Source organism: Manacus candei, unplaced genomic scaffold, assembly GCF_025592945.1.
Source record: "Manacus candei isolate 608988 ecotype Guabito, Panama unplaced genomic scaffold, ASM2559294v1 h1tg000050l, whole genome shotgun sequence".
In the NCBI taxonomy this organism is placed as follows: domain Eukaryota; kingdom Metazoa; phylum Chordata; class Aves; order Passeriformes; family Pipridae; genus Manacus; species Manacus candei.
The window spans coordinates 34027288-34044797 of NW_026138098.1; the positions used below are offsets into that span (position 1 = coordinate 34027288).

Consider the following 17510-nt stretch of genomic DNA (forward strand, 5'->3'; position numbering starts at 1 on the left):
TCACTTTCTCCTGGGTCACATGGACGATCCCGGCATTTGAAGCCCAGTCCCTGGATGGTCTCTACCAATTGACTTATTGCAGCCAAGACTCTGTCCCTGCAGCTCCCTGATGTGTGTTTACACAAGACTGTGCAGTCCCCCCTTCACACAACCATTAATTTTATAGAGGGCATATAACAGAGATGGGCCTCCACTATGCCTCCTGCCTTTGATCTGTGTGGGGTGTGTGGCCTGGTGGGCCCAGAGCTGCCGGCAGTGCTGATTTACTCTGCTCTGTGGACAGAGCTTCTGGAGCAAACAAGAGCTTATGTTTTCTTGCAGTGGTAATAGCAATACCGTTACAGGCTGTGCTGCTGGCTGGGTGTGTTGGGTCTAGAAGGGCAGGGATGGCTCAGGGTTTGCTCGTCTTTAAGTTTTTCTTTTAATATTAGCTCAGTAGTTTGGCTCATGCAAGTCGTGAGTGCCCCAAGCCCACGCAGGCAGGTAGGCGGGTTATTAAGGGTCTGCAGTGTTACTAATGGAAATAAAGTCCGTGTATTGGCAAGCCATAAGCATTGACCTTGTGACAGGGCGCTCACTCTGAAACAAAATCTCTCCAGAACAGTTCTCTCACAGAACTTCATTGTCATCCAAGCCAGACTCAGAAAACTTTCTTTTTTTTTTTTTTTCTCCCAGTCTGGCATAAATTAGGATTCCTGGATGTGAGTCTGACCTTGCCCTCCAAAATGAACTCTCTGATGAGGAACCCTTTTGTTGTTTAGACTTGATGTACCAAGTAGGACACTGACCTCAGCATCAACACTGGTTGTGGGGCAATTGCCAGACCAACCAAATCTGGGTCGCCCCTGAGATCCTGTCCTAAATTTGATTGGAGTTGAGTTGTTGAGCCTTCTGGCTGTGAGTGTTGACCTTAGCTCTCTCTGTCAGTCATCACGAAGGTGCTAAGCTTTATTATTTTTTAACCCAAAGGTACCCTTTAGAGGTAACCTCTTCTAAATGAACCACGATGAAAGCTGTGTCTAACAGTGGCATTTGACAGGGCAGTTTTAGGTCACCAAAGCTTGATAGCCAAACCATTTGCTGAAGCCCCTGGTATGAAAGAGTCATGCTAAGTGAGAGATTTCCAATGTGGAAAACGTTTGTTCATCCAGAGTCTCCGGTTTCTTTTATGGACTTTCAGCCAGGGGCATTTTCAGGATGACGACGTATTCCGCAGGTGCTCACTGTGACATCCGCCTCCCGTGCAAGGAGGAGGCTGCTGCCTGTTATCTGTCAGCTCGCCTGTTATACTGCTTAGCCTTAATTCTTGGCACTCTGTATAGAGATAAAAAAAAAGAAAACAAGAGTATCTATAAAGTATGGAAAATGTAGAAGCCCCTGACAGTTGTATGGTGTGTCTTGCTTCTCCCACAGAGAGGAAACCACAAAATAGTGAGTCCAGGGGTTTCTTTCCACACACACAATATCTGTCAGGATTTTGAGGAATTTTCTGGGAACTGATGAAAGAAGCGTGTTCTTTAAGCCCTGATATATACTGTACAACTGTTCTGTACAAGGGAGTTGCAGCACTCCACACTGGCAGGTTCCAAAAAGCTTTCCAAAATAAAAGAAACCCAAAGGGTTTAAGGGAATTTCTTCCAAGAGGGCAGATTGGCTTCTATTGGAACATAGGCAGAAGCAAAGGGGAAAATTTGCTTGTATTAAAGAGAAAAGATACCTGATACGTTTAATAGCTGTAGTTTCCTAATTACCTTTTCACACCTTTGCAAGATCACCAATGCTGGTGGGAAGTGCACAGGAGTTTTAACAGCAAAGGGGCTCTTGCCTCCCTAGATTCAACATTTTCAGTCGCCAGGGGTGGCATGGATGTGAGGTGGAGTCACACAAGTAACAAGACCCCCACTCATGTGTGCTGAAGGACCAAACCTGTGTGTAACAGCGTCAAGAGCCTGACTTGCATGGCCTTCCTGACACAGGGCTGTCAGAGGCTGCCCTGCACTCAGTGATTATTAGCAGCTGCTAATTGTGGGGATACTTTAATGAACAAGCAGAGAGTTGGTGAAAGTGCATCAGCAAATGGGAGCAGCCTCAGGATCAACCCCAAAAGATGGTGCAATGTTTTTATCTAGTCCTTCTGGTTAGCATTTATTACATTAAAATAATTAATGATTGTTAATTTTTTTCCTCTCTTTCAGGTCCGCCTGTAAGTACCAAACCTCTGTGGTTTTAGAAGCTGTTGACACAGAGTTTGTGGGGCATGAACTGATACAGTCTCCTGTCTGTGGTATCTGGTGTGGTAGTCAACTTTGCAGTCCTGGTACCCTGAGATCTCCCAAACAGCAAGTACTGTGGGTTGTCAGGATCTATACTGGAGTGGGATTTCTCTTGCCTGCAATTCAGCCTGTGAGGGGGAGATAGAGTGAGCCAGGGATGGGGACACAGCAAACCCATGGGATACAGGTGTCTGTGTGTTACCAGTTGGCCTCACATACTCCGGGGGAACCGCCTGCATGTGCTTCACATGCACTGGGTGCCACACACTGAACAAGACGTGTGTGCAAAAAAGAGAAAGACAGATCACAAACACATGGCAGGAGCTGAGCTGGAGGGACTTGTTCCCTGCTACTTCACCCAGGCTGGCTGAACTGCTGGGCTCTCAAGTATAGCTGCACAGCTATCAATTTCCAAGGAAAAATTGTGTTGACAGCTTCCTTTTCAAATGTTAGCTAATGTAAAACCTCAGTGCAGATGATTTAGGCTTCAGGAAAATAGCTAGGTTATTGCAGAAATTTTCTTGTAGCTCTTAAGAGACCCACAGTAAACCAGCAGCAGCAATGCAAGGACTGAGGCCATGTATCTCTCAGGATTATAAAGAAACACTATATTGTCTCTAGCACAGTCCTTCCAGGGGAAATGGTTTATATTCGTGTACAATAGAGTGACTATAGTGGGTTTCTGTGGAGGAACATGAGAAGTTAAACATACGGTAGTCATCTTCTGTCTGTTCATGCAAAAATGTCTTAAACAGTTTGCAGATGACGTTCTGAGGAGAAGTAGTTGCTGTGCACAACCTATTTTCTTTCCTGTTTCATCAAACTGAAATGCTATAGACTGAACTCCCCCAGATATACGAACACAGACGTATTTAATGACAACAGTCTTCCAAAAAGTTGCACCTTCTAGGCCAAAAGGTCTGAAAGTGTTTCACAGCTGGAAGCCCTGATCCACACAAACCTTCAGCTTATCCCAGGGGCTTTGAGGATGAGGACAGAAGTGGATGTATTTCAGCATTAACTGTGGGGTTTTGGGAAGAAAGCACTGCTTTGGAGGGGGCTGCAAGTGGAGTCCATCCATGGCTGTCCCTCCTACTCCAGCCTGGGCAGCCAGACGTTGGCATTAAATAGACGGGGCGGGCACAAAATTGGTGGTGGTGTTGGTATGTCTGTTATTGCCGTGAGAAATTAAAGAGAAATTAATAGCTCAGCACAAACATCTCCTAGAGAGCAATCGGTGCCTTGTGGGGTGAGGAAGACGCACGCTCCAGGCTTCCTCTGCAGCACTAAGGGTTAGAAACCTAATATTGTAATGAGAGATTGAAGCCTGGCAGAAACACATGAGACCACCAGAGAAGTGCTGACATTATTTGCTACTGTATCCTGGCTTATTGCGACCCCTGAACCTGCCTCCGCATGCAGACTTCCAGGACAGGCCATAAGGAGTGCTACAGCCAATGGAAATAATAAGAGGAAGTCAGGCAGACTGAGTGTCGTTAGCCAAGGTGGAATTTGTCCTGGGATAGCAGCACCCTCATCTCATTCAGGACCTCTTGGGTTTCTGATGGCTGGTGAGCGAAACCACTGCGAGCGAAAGTTCACCTCTGAAGAGCCAAATGGAATCCTCCATGTCACCATAGGAAATATTTTCCCCCTCATATTTCTTGTGATTAAAATGGCAATGGTTTTATGAGCAAACAGACTTGGGCTCCTGCCTGGCTGACTGTCATATGCATTGTTCTGGAGAGCAACCCCAAAGTGCCGACCACCTCACGTCTCTCTCCTGTTTTTGTTTTCCATCTTGCAAAACACAGCATGCAGTGTGGCAGGGCTTAGCTCTCAGTGCTGGTGTTGGCTTGAGTGTGGAGGTGGGCAGAAGTTCTCACTAGAAATGCACTGGGCCCTGCTTGTAGTCTAGGACAAGGAGGAGAAAAGCCGGGGAAGTGGATGAGCAACATCACAGCAGCAGAAGGGGTGTCCATGCTCTCCTCTTGCCCAACTGATGCTCCCCCCCTTATTCGTGAAGTCAGTTGAGGCTTTGGTGAAGGCAAGGGCAACCCGCAGTCACGTAAGATATTTGGTGAGATTGAGACTAAAAGGGGCAAAGGAAGGAAGGAAATTATGAAATCGTGCAATAGTCCAGAGGTTTCCAGACTCTTTCACTGTCTGGACCACATCCGAAGCAGAAGATCCTCTCATGGACATTTTCTCTCCTATTTCTGATCATGCAACATTTCTGTGGCAACTGCAGCAATTCCATACATGAAAAAATAATATTTAGCAGATGGAAAGTAAGGAAGAAAGTCAAAGCCCTGTAATTAGCTTGTTCTCCATGGAGTTGCAGATACCTTCAGAGCCCGTGCAGAGAGCTGTGGGCAGAGCCATGCCAAAAGGAGAGAAAACTTCACAAGCAGGAGATTAGGAAACCAAAGCAATCAGAGCTGATGGTCAAGGAGCTGTGGAGAGTTTTTTAACCATTCTGTTTCCTAAACCCTTCCATGTGATTTCATCTCTTTATCAAGCCCTCCCTTCAGAGTTTGAAGGTAGTTTTTGCTGTTTCTGTGTATTTGTCCCAGGGCCTCACAGAAAGGCCTGGGCTCCCAGTAGGTACTTCATTCTTTCCGTCTCATCCCCTCATTCTCTCTATCTGGCAGTACTTTGATCAGGAGGCCTCCAGCATTCATAAACTGGGAGAAGTAAGTCTGGCATAGAAAATGTGCTGTGGAACAGAGTATTGCAAACAGGACATGGCTCATGCAGAACAGGGACTGCAGGAGCTTTGTAGGACCAAACCTGAGGGTAACATAATCCCCATGAGCCCTCCTATGTGTGGGAAACACTACTTTTGAAGATACCTTTGTCAGCTTCAGAGTCTGGTCAAAGAGGCAGGGTGTGCAGTATTCTTGCTGATGGGGCTTGCTAGTTGCAGCAAGATTTAGAAGGCCTAAGTCACTCTGGGACAAATGCAAAAGTCTGTAATAACAGTATCTGCATCTGAGTTAGTCATGAGTGAGGAAGGAGTGTGGGTTTTGGAGTTAGAGCTGTGTGCTTTCCTGGTGATGGCTCCCTGCTCCCCAGGCTGCTGCTCACCTGGAGACTGCACGAGTTGCAACAGGCAGTTTCCTAATGAAGGAAATGCAAACTGTGCTGCTGGCTCTCCCCTGACTCAGGACAGAGGCTGCTTGTTGCCTTTCGTGCTCCTCTAGCTCCAATGTGGGAGCTTCAGGTGGCTTTGCATGACTTTGTAACCAACCTACATGGTATCATCCACCCACGAGTTCTCTTTCCTGGCTCCCTGTCACAGACAACCTTTCCTTATAAACATCTGGCATTTATTTGCTGTCCTACTGGGAGCTCCCCCTTTGCTGTTGTTGCTCGGAGGGCTGTAATGCTGTGCAGTCACATACCAGATACGGTGCCGTCATGTACCACTCCGACACCAGGTACTCACGGGAGACCTGACACGGCTCAGCCCTGACCTTGGGCTCTTCCTGTTCAGGCACCAGCCACAGCAGAGCCAGGAGAAATTAACTCAGCTTTTACCTCAAACCACGAGGGAGATCAGCCTGGGCTCAGCTGTGGAGGAAAGCAGCATTTAAGGGACTAAAAGCAGAGGAAAGCTCAGCGTTACGTTTTCCAGCAGCCACAAAGGAATCCCAGGGCAAGATGCTGACACCAGGAGTTTTGCTCGCTGCTGGCACACAGAGATAGTCAAATATTAGCAGGACTGAGAACCCGCCTAAAACCTTGGAAGAAAGCAGTTTCCCATAATATATCATGGACAAAATTTAAAATCAAGCAGCTGTTTAGCGTTTGATCCATCTGCAAGGGATGCTTTTGCAGAGCATGTATTGCTCTTCAATTTATCAAACCATGGGCTGCATGGGAAGGAATGCTCCCCACACCGAACAGCTCCACAGAGGGAAGTGGCTAAACTTCCACCAAGGAACGGTTTGATCCCAGGCAATAATGTCGGAGTTTGGGTTGTACAACCAGAAGAGCCTTTGTGTACACCCAGAAAAATGAATATAGTGAAGTGCCTTCCCTTTCCAGAGATTTCAGAGTACGTTCACATGCACCGGCGCTGAATGTGGGGGAAGGCATGAAGAGGTGGCACTGATGAGGCCGGTGTCTCCAGCTGCAGAAACCAGAAAACCAGGTTTGTGCCCACAGACACAGTCAGCCATGGGCAGGAAAACTCTGTTTTACATAAGGAAACCCCAAACATTGCTGGAAACAGAACTGAGAGATTATTATCATGTCATTTTTGCAAAATATAGAGCAGAAGCTGCATGACTGCTGAAGCCATAATCATCAAGATCCTTTAGCAATGAGCTGCTGTCTTCCAGATCTGCACAGCCTTCAGTTTTGGTGACCAGGAATGCAGAGGGGGGTGGTTTGGTTTTTTTTAATTGCATAGTTAAATTTAACTGCAAGAGGCAGCAAACTGCCTTGTAGGTAAGTGGCTGAAGAAAATTGCCACCAGTCCTGCGTTCATGTGTTTACGAGGCTCTGTCCAGTGTCTCCTGACCCACAGTCATTCCCAAAACCACTGTTGGGATCGTTCACACCCTGACAACGCACTGGGAAGTAACTCAAAGGGGTAGAGGACACTGAACACAGCTGCTCGTATGTCTTCTTCCAGACATGCTTTTTCCTGTGTCAGCTTGTGTTCTCACATTTTTCTGTTGCTTCTGGACAGGACTGTATTTTCAAGTCTAAGAGAATTGTGTTTCAAAGTGATAACTCTATAAATAAGTAGCTAACACCCAGCTGACTTTGGTCAAGAAAGAGAAAAACGTGACAGTCGGCTACTTCAGGAAGCCAGTTCCCAGGACCTGGATTTTATGAAGTGTTGGAAATTGGGATTACACTTTGTTTGACTGGAGACTCTTGTCCTTCTTTTGCCACCTAAATTGCAGTGTGTGATTTCTGTTGTGAGATTTGCTGGTTTGTCATATATACACATGAACTGGTGGCTCATACTTGTTCTTAAAGACAGGTTTGGGCACATGCAAATGCACTTTCCTCTCTTTAACTTTCTTTCTACCCCTCAAAATCCCTCAACACTTGCACCACAGCACAAAGCTGCTGCTGTGGCACACTTCATTTGTGCTGTTTTATAACCTTGCTTTTGGTTAGTTACCAATTGCCTCTGATTTTGCCTTAATTGCCAGGGAGACAAAGGTGCGATGGGGATCCCTGGGCGGCCGGTAAGTCAAAACCTCTTGTGTGTGCCTTATCCTCCCCATTCTCTTCCAACCCCCAGGATTTGGCGGGGGGAGCTTTCAGGATGGTCCTTGGCAGGTGTCAGTGTTCTCTCTGAGCCCCACATCTGAGGGGCTCCCCTTGTTGCAGCAGGGTGACCAGCCCTGCAAGCCACACACGTGCCAGGAGGGGTGTTTCCATTCCCTCTGCTGTGCTATCCAGGTCCTCCTCTGGTTCAGCATCCCCCTGGTTGGGTGCCTCCTGCTCCACCTCGTGCGCTGGCCAGGCTTGCTAACTGTGGGCTTGCTAACACGCACCCCTGCCTGCCACCAGCAGCTGCCCTTTCCAGATAATTGTGCCCTGAGTGAAGGGGACCATCCCCTGCCTGGCTCAGGGCTGTATTTTGGAGCTGCTCCTTGCTCGGGCATCCCATGATGAGGATGGGGAGGAGGGGTGGGGCAGGAGCTGAGGCCACCCTGCTCATCCCAACCCCATAGCCAGGGTTTTGGGGTGGGAGAGCGTGCCCCTGCCGCTGACGCCTGTGTTTGTCTCTCTTTCTCTCTTCCCTGCACCCTCTTGCATGTGGCTGCGGTGGGTGCCACTGACCCAGGGACTAAAAGGGCAATCTGGAGAGAAGGTGAGTCAGCTTCTCATAGCCTGTAGCACCCCTAGACTCTAGGGCCTTCTCTAGGGCCAGCCCAAGCTCCCTGGTCACAGTCATGGCCACTGCAGTCAGCTTTGGGCTTCCACACCCCCAGGCTGCCCCATCTTCCGTGTCAGTGCAAGTATATTTCCCAAATTCCTTCCAGGCTACTCAGCCTCTGAAGACGCTGCGTTTCTTGTTTATGACAATTTACTAACAGCATAAGAGCCAGCGGGCACACGCAGGGCTTCCCTCCAGGCTTCCTGGGTTTTAACCATTGACTTTCTTCCCCACTGGCAGCTCTGCTTGACCTAATCAACCTGCAGCTCCCCTCCACCTCCCAGGTTAGCCTGATCCCTGGTGCAAGCAGGAGCAAGGAAGAAAATGGCACAGCATGCTTCTATTTCTGACACAGTGGGACACCATCTCAAAGACTGCTTGCTGTGTAATGAGTTGGTGTTTTGTGCCCACAAAGAACTGGTGGTTTGCAAAGCACCCTACTGCTGGCCCCTGTTTTGACATTTCAGTGTTAGCGTATTTTCCCCAGAGCTGTGAGTACTTCCCACCCGTGAGAACAGGGAAATGGAGGTGTTTGGGGTGTGTGAATAACTGAGTAACAAGGTGTAGGAATTAGGATAGGGATGAATATTCACCTGACAGGGGCATCACCTGTGCGCTGCCATACCAGGCCTATTTGCTCCTCTTCATAGTACATAGAGAGAAAAATACAACAGGGAAGGGTAAGGTAGGAGAGAGATTCTCCTTCCTTGCTTTCACTGCTTGCTCATTGGAGCCAACCAACATTATCCAACAGACTAAGATTTCCCCACCTGAAGCCATCCTGCTTTTTCTCTGCATGTCCTTGCATTTTTCTCTGGCGAAAGTTTTCAACATGAAGGAACAGCAGATACATACAAACAAACAGTGGAAAAAATCCATTGTCCCTGCTTCCCCAAAGCACTCTGTGAGAGCCCTAGGTCCTTGGCAGGCCACAGCTTTGTTTTGCAGAGAGCTCTGCTTGCTTGCAGGCTGCTTGGTTTATGGGATGCTCCATCCCAAAGATCCCCAGCCCTGGGCACTTCTGGAGCTGCCTCTCAGGAGTACACTGTTTTCCAGAGAGAGGGACATGTCTTGCCCATCGCACGCCGTGGGTGGCAAGGAGCTGGAGAGGCAGCTGTTTTCTTTTCCAGCAAGCACTTTGCTCTGTTTTCATCCACATCTCAGCTGAGTTTGAGAAGTACACAAGCTGCCCACAGCTCCAATTTCCCTGAAGCCCAGTACCTCCCTCCTCTTTTTCTTTCTTCTGCAGGACACAGTCCTCCTGGACTCACAGTAAGGAAACAGCAAGGGTTTCAGGCCATCTTTCACACTTGCAATGGGGCAGAACCTCTGTTTTGCCAGAAAGTGTTTTATGTGTTTATAGTTCTCCTTGCTGTGCAGATTCCATTTTCTGGCACTTCTGAGCGGCTACAAATGACATCTCTTTTCTCCTAAAGTGTGAGGCAAGAGCCGGGGGAGGCCAGAACAGCAGCTGCCCCATAAGCCCTGAAGGTCTCACACCTGAGGCACCCTCATTTAACCCCAGTCTTGACAGGAGTATCATTGTCTTTGTATTTTCCTTTCCTCCTTTGCTCACTCCCCTTCCTCTCCCTCGTGTCTCTGCAGGGTGCTCCAGGAGAAGCCGGCATGTCTATCATCGGGCCCCGCGGTCCGCCTGTGAGTGGCTTTTTCTCTCTATTTTTGGCTGATGCAGGATGTGGGCAGGTTACTGGGAAAGACTGAGGAGGGGCACTAAGACACAGCATCAGCTGGAAAGAGCAAAAACCCTGTATAATGTGGTTCCCATACTGAGCCAGCCTTGGTTTTATACTGCTATTATATACTATATATAATGAAATTACAGCTCATTCTCCAGAACAAATAAGGAAGCCTTTCCTTGCAAGGAAACCATATTCCTGCATTTAAAAGGAAGAAGCATCCTTTCTTCTTGCAACAGGGCTGCTACCACTTTTGCAGAAAATGCCTGGCTGATCTCAACCTTAGTTTCTTCAGCAGGGGACAAACTCCCTGATTTTGATGAAGGAGCAGGATCAGAGCTAAGCTGATGAGTGGAGAACTCACAAAGATGAGTAGTTTGGAGGTCTTGCCAAGTATGCAAAATCTTGAAAACTCTTTGTCAACACATTTACTGCTATCTGGGCAGTCCCTTAGCTGTCTGGGGCAATGAGGAAAGTGCAGGCAGGATTATGCATCCTGTTCCAGCAAAAGTGTCCCTGCAAGGTGCAACGAGTCAGCCAGACAAAGCTTTTTGCAAGGATAAGGTCATAAAAAAAGACCAAGTTGAAGGGTTGGAGTGTGTTTACGTGCCCTAAACACTGGGTGTTTCTTACACTGCGGTTCAGCCGGCAAGCCTCTGCTTTTGTGAGGCTGCAGCCAGTCCTCTCCACTCCATCCCTGCACAGCCTCCACCAGAGATTTCCATGAAAAAAAGACCTGGAGATTCAATTCTCTCCCTCCCAGTGGGCACTTCCGATTTTGATTAACCTGTGAAGAGCACCATCCTTGACCTGCAGAGAGGATGGGCCGCTGGAGCCTTTGTTTCACAGCAGAGGTCAAGTGAGAGAGACCTAGGCAGTGAGAACACTTGGCTACATCTGGCTTTCCAATTAACTTTCCAAAAGCCCCATGGCAAGTGTTTCTAATAACAAACAGCTTTGCCGGTTCCCAGACCCACCTGCCTGGGATGCTGGAGTTTGAGAAGTGACAGAACCAAAATTCAGGACCCAAACAATATGCCCAGCAGATGGTCCCTGGCCATATGTCCAGGCAAGGAGGAACAGCTGGCAGGTCTCTCAATGCCAAGATCTGAGCAAGACCACCCTGCTCCACAAACAGCAGATTTTGGAGGGTAAGTGTCCTGTGGATTTTGCTGTTTCTCCCAGGCTGTGGCTCTCAGCCTTCTGGACAGTGTAGTTACAATAATCGGAGAGAAAAGCCATCAGTCCCTGTCCATGTAGGTCCTGCAGAGAGAGACAGGCATCACTGTTTTCTTGAAGGACACATGCCTGGTTTGCAGAACAGTTTTTAATGTCTGCTTTGGTGCTGCTGCCTTTGCTGTGGTTTGGGAAAGTGCAGAACACGTTGCATCTTCAAAGCAGCAGAAATGGCAAATGGTATCTAAAATGGGGCTTTGCCTACACCAGTCAAAGCCCTGATATGCCAGGACTGGCACAATTCCACACTTTTCCCGCTGCAAAGCCTACTGTGAAGATGATCCAGTTTCCTGGGGAGCTGGTGATAGGTCAAAAGGATGGCTGAGCACTGAAGACAAACACGGAAACCCTGGCCAAGGGGCCACTCGGAAAGACGTGGGATGACAAATAGTTTCCAGATTTTTGTTTGGAGGTTGAAGTTTTTGCTCAAGCTCAGAGCTGCTTAACTTCTGGCCAGAGAGGGACAGTGCAGCGATAGTGGCAGAAACAGACAGTCTCCATGATTTGGCAGCTCCCAGGATTGCATTCTTCATACAATCAACATTTTAAAAAGAAGACAAGGAAAAGCAGCCACCCAACAAAAACAGTCTCTTGGAATCACTCGCTGCTGAACTGTTGTCTTGGCGTGATACTGTGCAAATCACGCTGCTGTCCTCCAGAGAAAGAGGCAACAGTCTGTAGTCTACAGAGGAAGCCAAATTGCACCATTTCCAGGTTTTTCTCCCTAATTCTTTTTTTAGCACTTCTTGTCCGGGGAAGTGTCCAACCGGGAACCAAAACTAATGAATTGTGGCTAGGCTCTTCTTGCTTCTTGCCTTTTCAGAAGCCAGCGGTGGACAGATCCTCTAATTTATAGCCTATCTTCCCTCCTGGTCACTGGCCAACAGGACCAGGTGGTTTTCTATGTATCTTGCAAAGCAAAGCTGACCAAGTTCAACTCTGCAGAACTAAAAAGCCAGTGCAAATGCGATAAGTTCCTGCTAGCATTGTGTACAAAACCAGAACTGCCAGTGCAACATGAGGCATTTTGTGGAACGGGCACATCCCTCAAACCCTGCAAAAGGACTGTTTGGCCCCATCCTCTGCAGGGTTAAACATTCACTGAGTCTCTCTGCAGATAGAGGGAGGAGATGTAACCTGAAGGTAAAGGTTTCCCCTGCCAGTGTAGCTCTGAGGTCTCTCCCAAAGGATACTTATTGCTTCACTGTGGCAAACCTCAGTCTCACAGCCCAGAAAGCCCGTTCCCTCCTCCCCCTTCCCTTCCCTCATCACCACACGGGATCGCTCTGGTTAAGGCAGAGTTGCACACTTGTTTATAGCTCTTTCCTGGGAAACCCTTGTGGGACTCAAACAGTCCAGTTGTGGTGTCTCAAATTGCTGAAGAAAGCATTTTCTTCCCCAGAATGGGAGAGTACATAAGGAACCTGGGCTTTTTGGCATCGTAGCATAGCTTTCAGGGTAGGCAAGACGCCACAGTGGTCACCTGATGAGCATGGTACAGGATTTACCTCATCCTGCTGCTTCCATCTACATGAGTGCTTCAAAATCTGCTGAAGTCTGGACCATATGGACCATAAACTTCCTGACTTGGCTCACACATTTTTTATTTTTTTTTTTTTATTTTATTTTGAGATTGAAAATCCCTAAGTGAAGTGGTATCTTTACTGGATACCCACAAATCTACGGTCACTGTGACCTGGGGTGTCACAGGTCCCAAAAACTGAAGAACTGGGAAAAATTAACAGCCAGGACATTTTCTTTTTTGTCTGTGTTTTTAAGTGGGTGATGAAGAAGCTGCCAAACACATCCCAAGCCAGTGTTTGCTGTACCTGATCCCAAACTGGTAGCCAGTTCTGGCTAGCTAGCAAGAGGTGGGGAAAAGACTTGGTGCTCATGTTCCTCTCATCACACTACCTAACTCTCCTTTTTCTCTTAGCTTTCAGAGGACCAAAAAAACCCAACCAACCAATCAACCAAAAAAACCAACAACCAAAACCAACCAACCAACCAACCAACCAAAAAAAAAAACCAAACCAGAAAAGAAAAACATCATCTCTTCTCCAGAATTATTTGTGAGGAAAATGAATGTGCTGGGACTTGAGATTAGGGGAGGAGGAGAAGGGGGATGGTTGTGTTTAGACACCAGTGATCTGTGAGGCTTGTCTTGCACAGAGCAGCACCCTGCATTAAACGCCTCCGGTTTATGGCAGCAAGAATTGCCATAAAATGAGCTCAGCCTCTGGAATATACTCCAAAAGCCTAGCATATGGGCTAGGGACACCCATTTAATTAATGTAAAAACTTCAAGGAAACTGCTTGCAGTCCAAAATGGAGCTGCTCCAGCATTTTCTTGGCCCTATACAAGCTGGAGTGGGGATGAGAGATTTCCCCTCCTTCCCAAGACACTTTCCCCTTGGAGGAGAATTAGGTGTCTCTTCAGAGAGTACTAGGATAATTGGTCAGAGGCTGGAGGAAAGGCTCTGTAGAGAGTACTTAGGGTCTATCAAAATTCATTTCAGTTCCTCTAAACTGCTGTCTCTGTTTCATCCTTCCCAGGGACAGCCTGGAACAAGAGGTTTTCCTGGATTCCCGGTAAGTGTAACTGTTAATTTATGAGGTACGGGTGTGTGATGTTACTAGGAAGCCTCATTAGTGCCTGCTGTATCTCATCATTTCTTCCTGAAACCAATTACCTGATCTGATATCACTGGAAAAAGTAATTCTTTCTTCATTTGTTTTTCTTTTTTTTTTTCCTTTCAAGTGATACTTAGGGGGGAAAAAACTCCAAACCACACAACTCCAGAAGGAAATTAATTTAAAAAAAACCCCAAGTGTTAAAATAACATAGGTGAAGCCAGATCTGTTCGATAAAAGAAAACTGTCCTAAGAAATATCCCCCAAAAAGAAAATAACCCCTAGGTAGATGAAATTCCAACCTTAATTGAGCTTTTAGGTGATATTCCAATAGCAGGAAGTGCCTGGGATCCAAAGGGGGCCCTACATGGTCAGGGTCAGCTGGGGACTGTGCTGGGCCGAACACCCTGGTCATGCCAAAGGGAGAGTACATAAAACATGAGAGGGAATTCTTCTGAAACACTGTTGCAGATGGGCAAGGGAACAGAGAACAAGCCCAGGAGAGGACAAAGCAAATTTCATTTCAATCCTACAGCTGCTGGCAGCACTCTCTGAAGCACTGAGGCTGCTGGAGAACTCAAACGGTTGCTATTTATTCATATGCATTTATCCTGGACAACTAGGGAGCCTAAGGCAAACACCCCCCACATCCCTGCTCCCGCCAGGCAGCTCAGCTGCTGCTCCAGGACACTGGATGTGCCAGAGCAGGTCTGCGGGGGGAGACTCTCCTGCCTGGAAAATGGGAGGAATTGGCAGCCTCTGAGCTGTCTGACCAGGCTCCGCGGCTCTGCCCTGTGCTGAAAGGGGGGCTGTGAGCTGCCCCGGGGCTGAGGAGAAGCAGATCTCCCCGGGCCGTTGTGGTCTTTGGCTTTTGGAGGAGCAGAAAACAAATCAGCCCAGCTCATGAGAAAGTGCAGAGTGGGACAGCGCTCTGTGGAGCCTGTTTCTCATCAAACAGTACCTTCAGCATGTGCTGAGCTGTGTGTCACCTCTTCCCAGGGACACTTTTATTATTTTATCACTTGCAAAAATGCCTCTTCCCCAAAGGCATATGCCCTTTTAAGTTGAAGTCTTGAGAAAACTGCTGATTTTCAACTAGTTTACTGGACACCGTAGGATTTTAAATTTTGAGGGCTTTTTGCAAATTGCCTATGAATCCCTCCTCTCTTCCCTTCTTGTGTCCAGCATTGCTGCTGAAATGGGCTGACAGTGAGCAGGTCCCTGCTGGAGCAATTGGGAATCTGGGCTTGTACTCAGTGGGCCAGGTACCTGCCAGGACTCGGCCAGAGGGCAGGGAGAGTCACCTCACCTCACCCCAGTCCGTGCAGTCTCATGGCACATGGTGCTTCCTGGGGCAGATGGACAGACACCCCGGGAAAAGCACTTCTCATCATTTTTCCTTTTTTATTTCAGGGCCCTATTGGCTTGGACGGCAAACCGGTAAGCAAACAACTTCTCTGCAGCTTCCTGTCCTGCCTCCTGCTAGGTCCCACTGCCCTGCCAACCTGTGTCTTATACAGTATGCTTTTAAGGGGACTATTTTGCAAAGTCATGCATGTGCATGGATTAAAAGAAAATTAGGAGATTGGCAGGTAGGAGAATGCCACAGATGCCTTGGGGGGAGATGCAGGAGTCAGGAGAACTCGGGAAGGCAGAGTGTGGCCTCTCTTTTATAGATCTAGGCAGATCTATAAAATAGCACGTCACAGGGAAAGCCTTAGCAGGCACTCCCAGCCTGAATCAGACAGCTGCCTCAGCCAACAGCTTCCTTTGAAGTTGACCCTACAGCATCTTTCTCTTCACTGCTTTGCTGAAAAGAGCTGCAGTAGAAGAGGGAAGGATCCTAAAGATCTCCATGAGACCTCCATGCTGTCCTTAGAGCCTCCTCATAATCAGCTTTGTAGTAGAGAAGTAGAGAAGTTCTTCCCATCCTTTGGAGAGCCAGGTGCAAACACAGCTACTTCCCCATGAACCCAGCAGACATGAAACCCACAGCTCCATGTAGCAGCCACACAGCCAAGTTCCCCACCAACTTCCTCTAGCCATGCTGCAATGGAAAAGGAGCTGGTAGCTCATACCTCTGGCATCTAATTTCCTGCAGCAGGATCCTGTTTTTGCCATGAGGAACATGATCCCCAAGAGAGACCCAGCAGCCTCTCTCTTGTACTGCTCTGTGGGTACACACTGCACTCAGCAGAAGCTGTTCTGCCAGCCCGAGGGGGGCTGAACTGTGTCCCAGCCATGCCCTGCAGAGCCTTTTCACCCTGTATTCAGCCCCCAGAGCTTTGTTCTGAGCATTCTGCATAGCAGGGAGTGGTGTCCTCTTAGTTGTGTGAGCAAAGCTCGGCGCTGCATCCCCCTTTGGAGGTACCTCCCGAGGTAAGGGGGAAGTGGGGTAAATCAACATCTTCTAGTGACTGTGGTGGCCGAAGCTGATGCATATTTTCCTTCTTTTGCAGGGTCATCCTGGACAGAAGGGAGAGATGGTAAAAATATACATGTTTGTCTGCAGGTGATGGGTAGGTTTGAAATGATGTTGCCTCTCAGCTGGAAACAAGCTCATAGGCAGGGTAGCAATCTTCGTTCAGCTGATGCATGAGCTGCATCCCTAATTCTGTAACTTCATAATAGCAGTGCTGGGATGCACGGCTGTAATTTTTACATTATGGCTATCAGATTCATCATGTCACAACAGCAACTCTCTAGTTATGCCTGGGATGTGTTTTCCTTGCACTTAGCAATTATGTTCTTTAAATATATTCTGGGAGCTGACATTTTTTGTGGTTGGCCTCATAGCAAAAGTAAAAGTTGATGGAAAGATTTCTCAAAACCCATCTGGCAGCTTTCAACTTATCTAACAACAACCAAAACCCCCATATTTTTTGTATTAAATGTGTTTCTCCCCCCCCCTTGAAGCTCTGTTTCATATGTGCATCATTCTTAAAATGCATTTGGTTGAAAATGATAAACTTAGGCCGCACTTGATGGAAGCCCAAATGCGGTCTTGTTCCTCTTGACATCTCTGATGATGAAATCCCAAACATGAGTATGCCGAGCTAGCAGCTCTGTAGTCACCTTCGCTCACTGGAGTGCTGAATGTTTTCTTCTGCTAATTCTGTTTTTTGAGCCTGAGTGTCAGTACACCCCTCTGGCAAGCACATGTTGAAGATCCCTGCTCCCCACTCCCATTGTGCAATCCTAGCTCAGGCTTCAGTCCTGGCTGCTTCTGGTTCCATCCCAGTGCGTCGGCCGAGGAGCCGCGCTGTCAACTGAGGTCCTGGGAACAATAAGGGTGTGTTTTCCTGATGATTTTTCCCCTCTCCTTTTAATAATTCCCCCCTGCAGTGCAGCCAGAACATGTGTGCATTTTTACTCCTCCAGAGTAACAAAAAAAGGGAGCCCAGACTTCTTTTGGGAGTTTTCTCCACAATTGTTTTTAAAAGCTGAGTTTTTCACCTACTCCATACACTGAGAGTTGTTGTCTTCTTGTCACTGTAAATGGGAAACCATCTCATGCTCACATATGTATTTCTTTAAAGGGTGCTGCAGGTCCCAGGGGACAACCTGTAAGTATCCAAGTATCCCATCTCATCCCTATCCCATGTCTCCCCCTAATCCCTCTCCCTTGGCATTCACTGAACTCCTTAATTTACTGAGGCCTATTTCGTCACTTTTCTTTTATAGGGACCCCCAGGACAAAAAGGAGAAAAGGTAAATTCAATGGGAGACATGTTAAGAATTAAATGTAAAGAGCGGAAG

The 17510-nt window shown here is 47.7% G+C and overlaps 1 protein-coding gene across 20 annotated transcripts in view; it reads left to right on the top strand.

Moving 5' to 3' along the window:
- The window catches only part of COL13A1 (collagen type XIII alpha 1 chain), a 95612-nt gene that overhangs the window by 26036 nt on the left and 52066 nt on the right, over positions 1 to 17510 (top strand). For 18 of the 20 annotated variants that reach the window (XM_051800281.1, XM_051800282.1, XM_051800280.1 and 15 more), the window contains exons 4-11: positions 7451 to 7486; positions 8092 to 8118; positions 9790 to 9840; positions 13674 to 13709; positions 15165 to 15191; positions 16211 to 16237; positions 17291 to 17317; positions 17436 to 17462. In XM_051800281.1, coding sequence (XP_051656241.1) covers positions 7451 to 7486; positions 8092 to 8118; positions 9790 to 9840; positions 13674 to 13709; positions 15165 to 15191; positions 16211 to 16237; positions 17291 to 17317; positions 17436 to 17462 — 258 coding nt within the window. Of the gene's footprint in view, positions 1 to 2198; positions 2204 to 7450; positions 7487 to 8091; positions 8119 to 9789; positions 9841 to 13673; positions 13710 to 15164; positions 15192 to 16210; positions 16238 to 17290; positions 17318 to 17435; positions 17463 to 17510 lie in introns of those variants that run through there. The other 2 variants (XM_051800300.1, XM_051800284.1) reach the window with 2 other exon arrangements.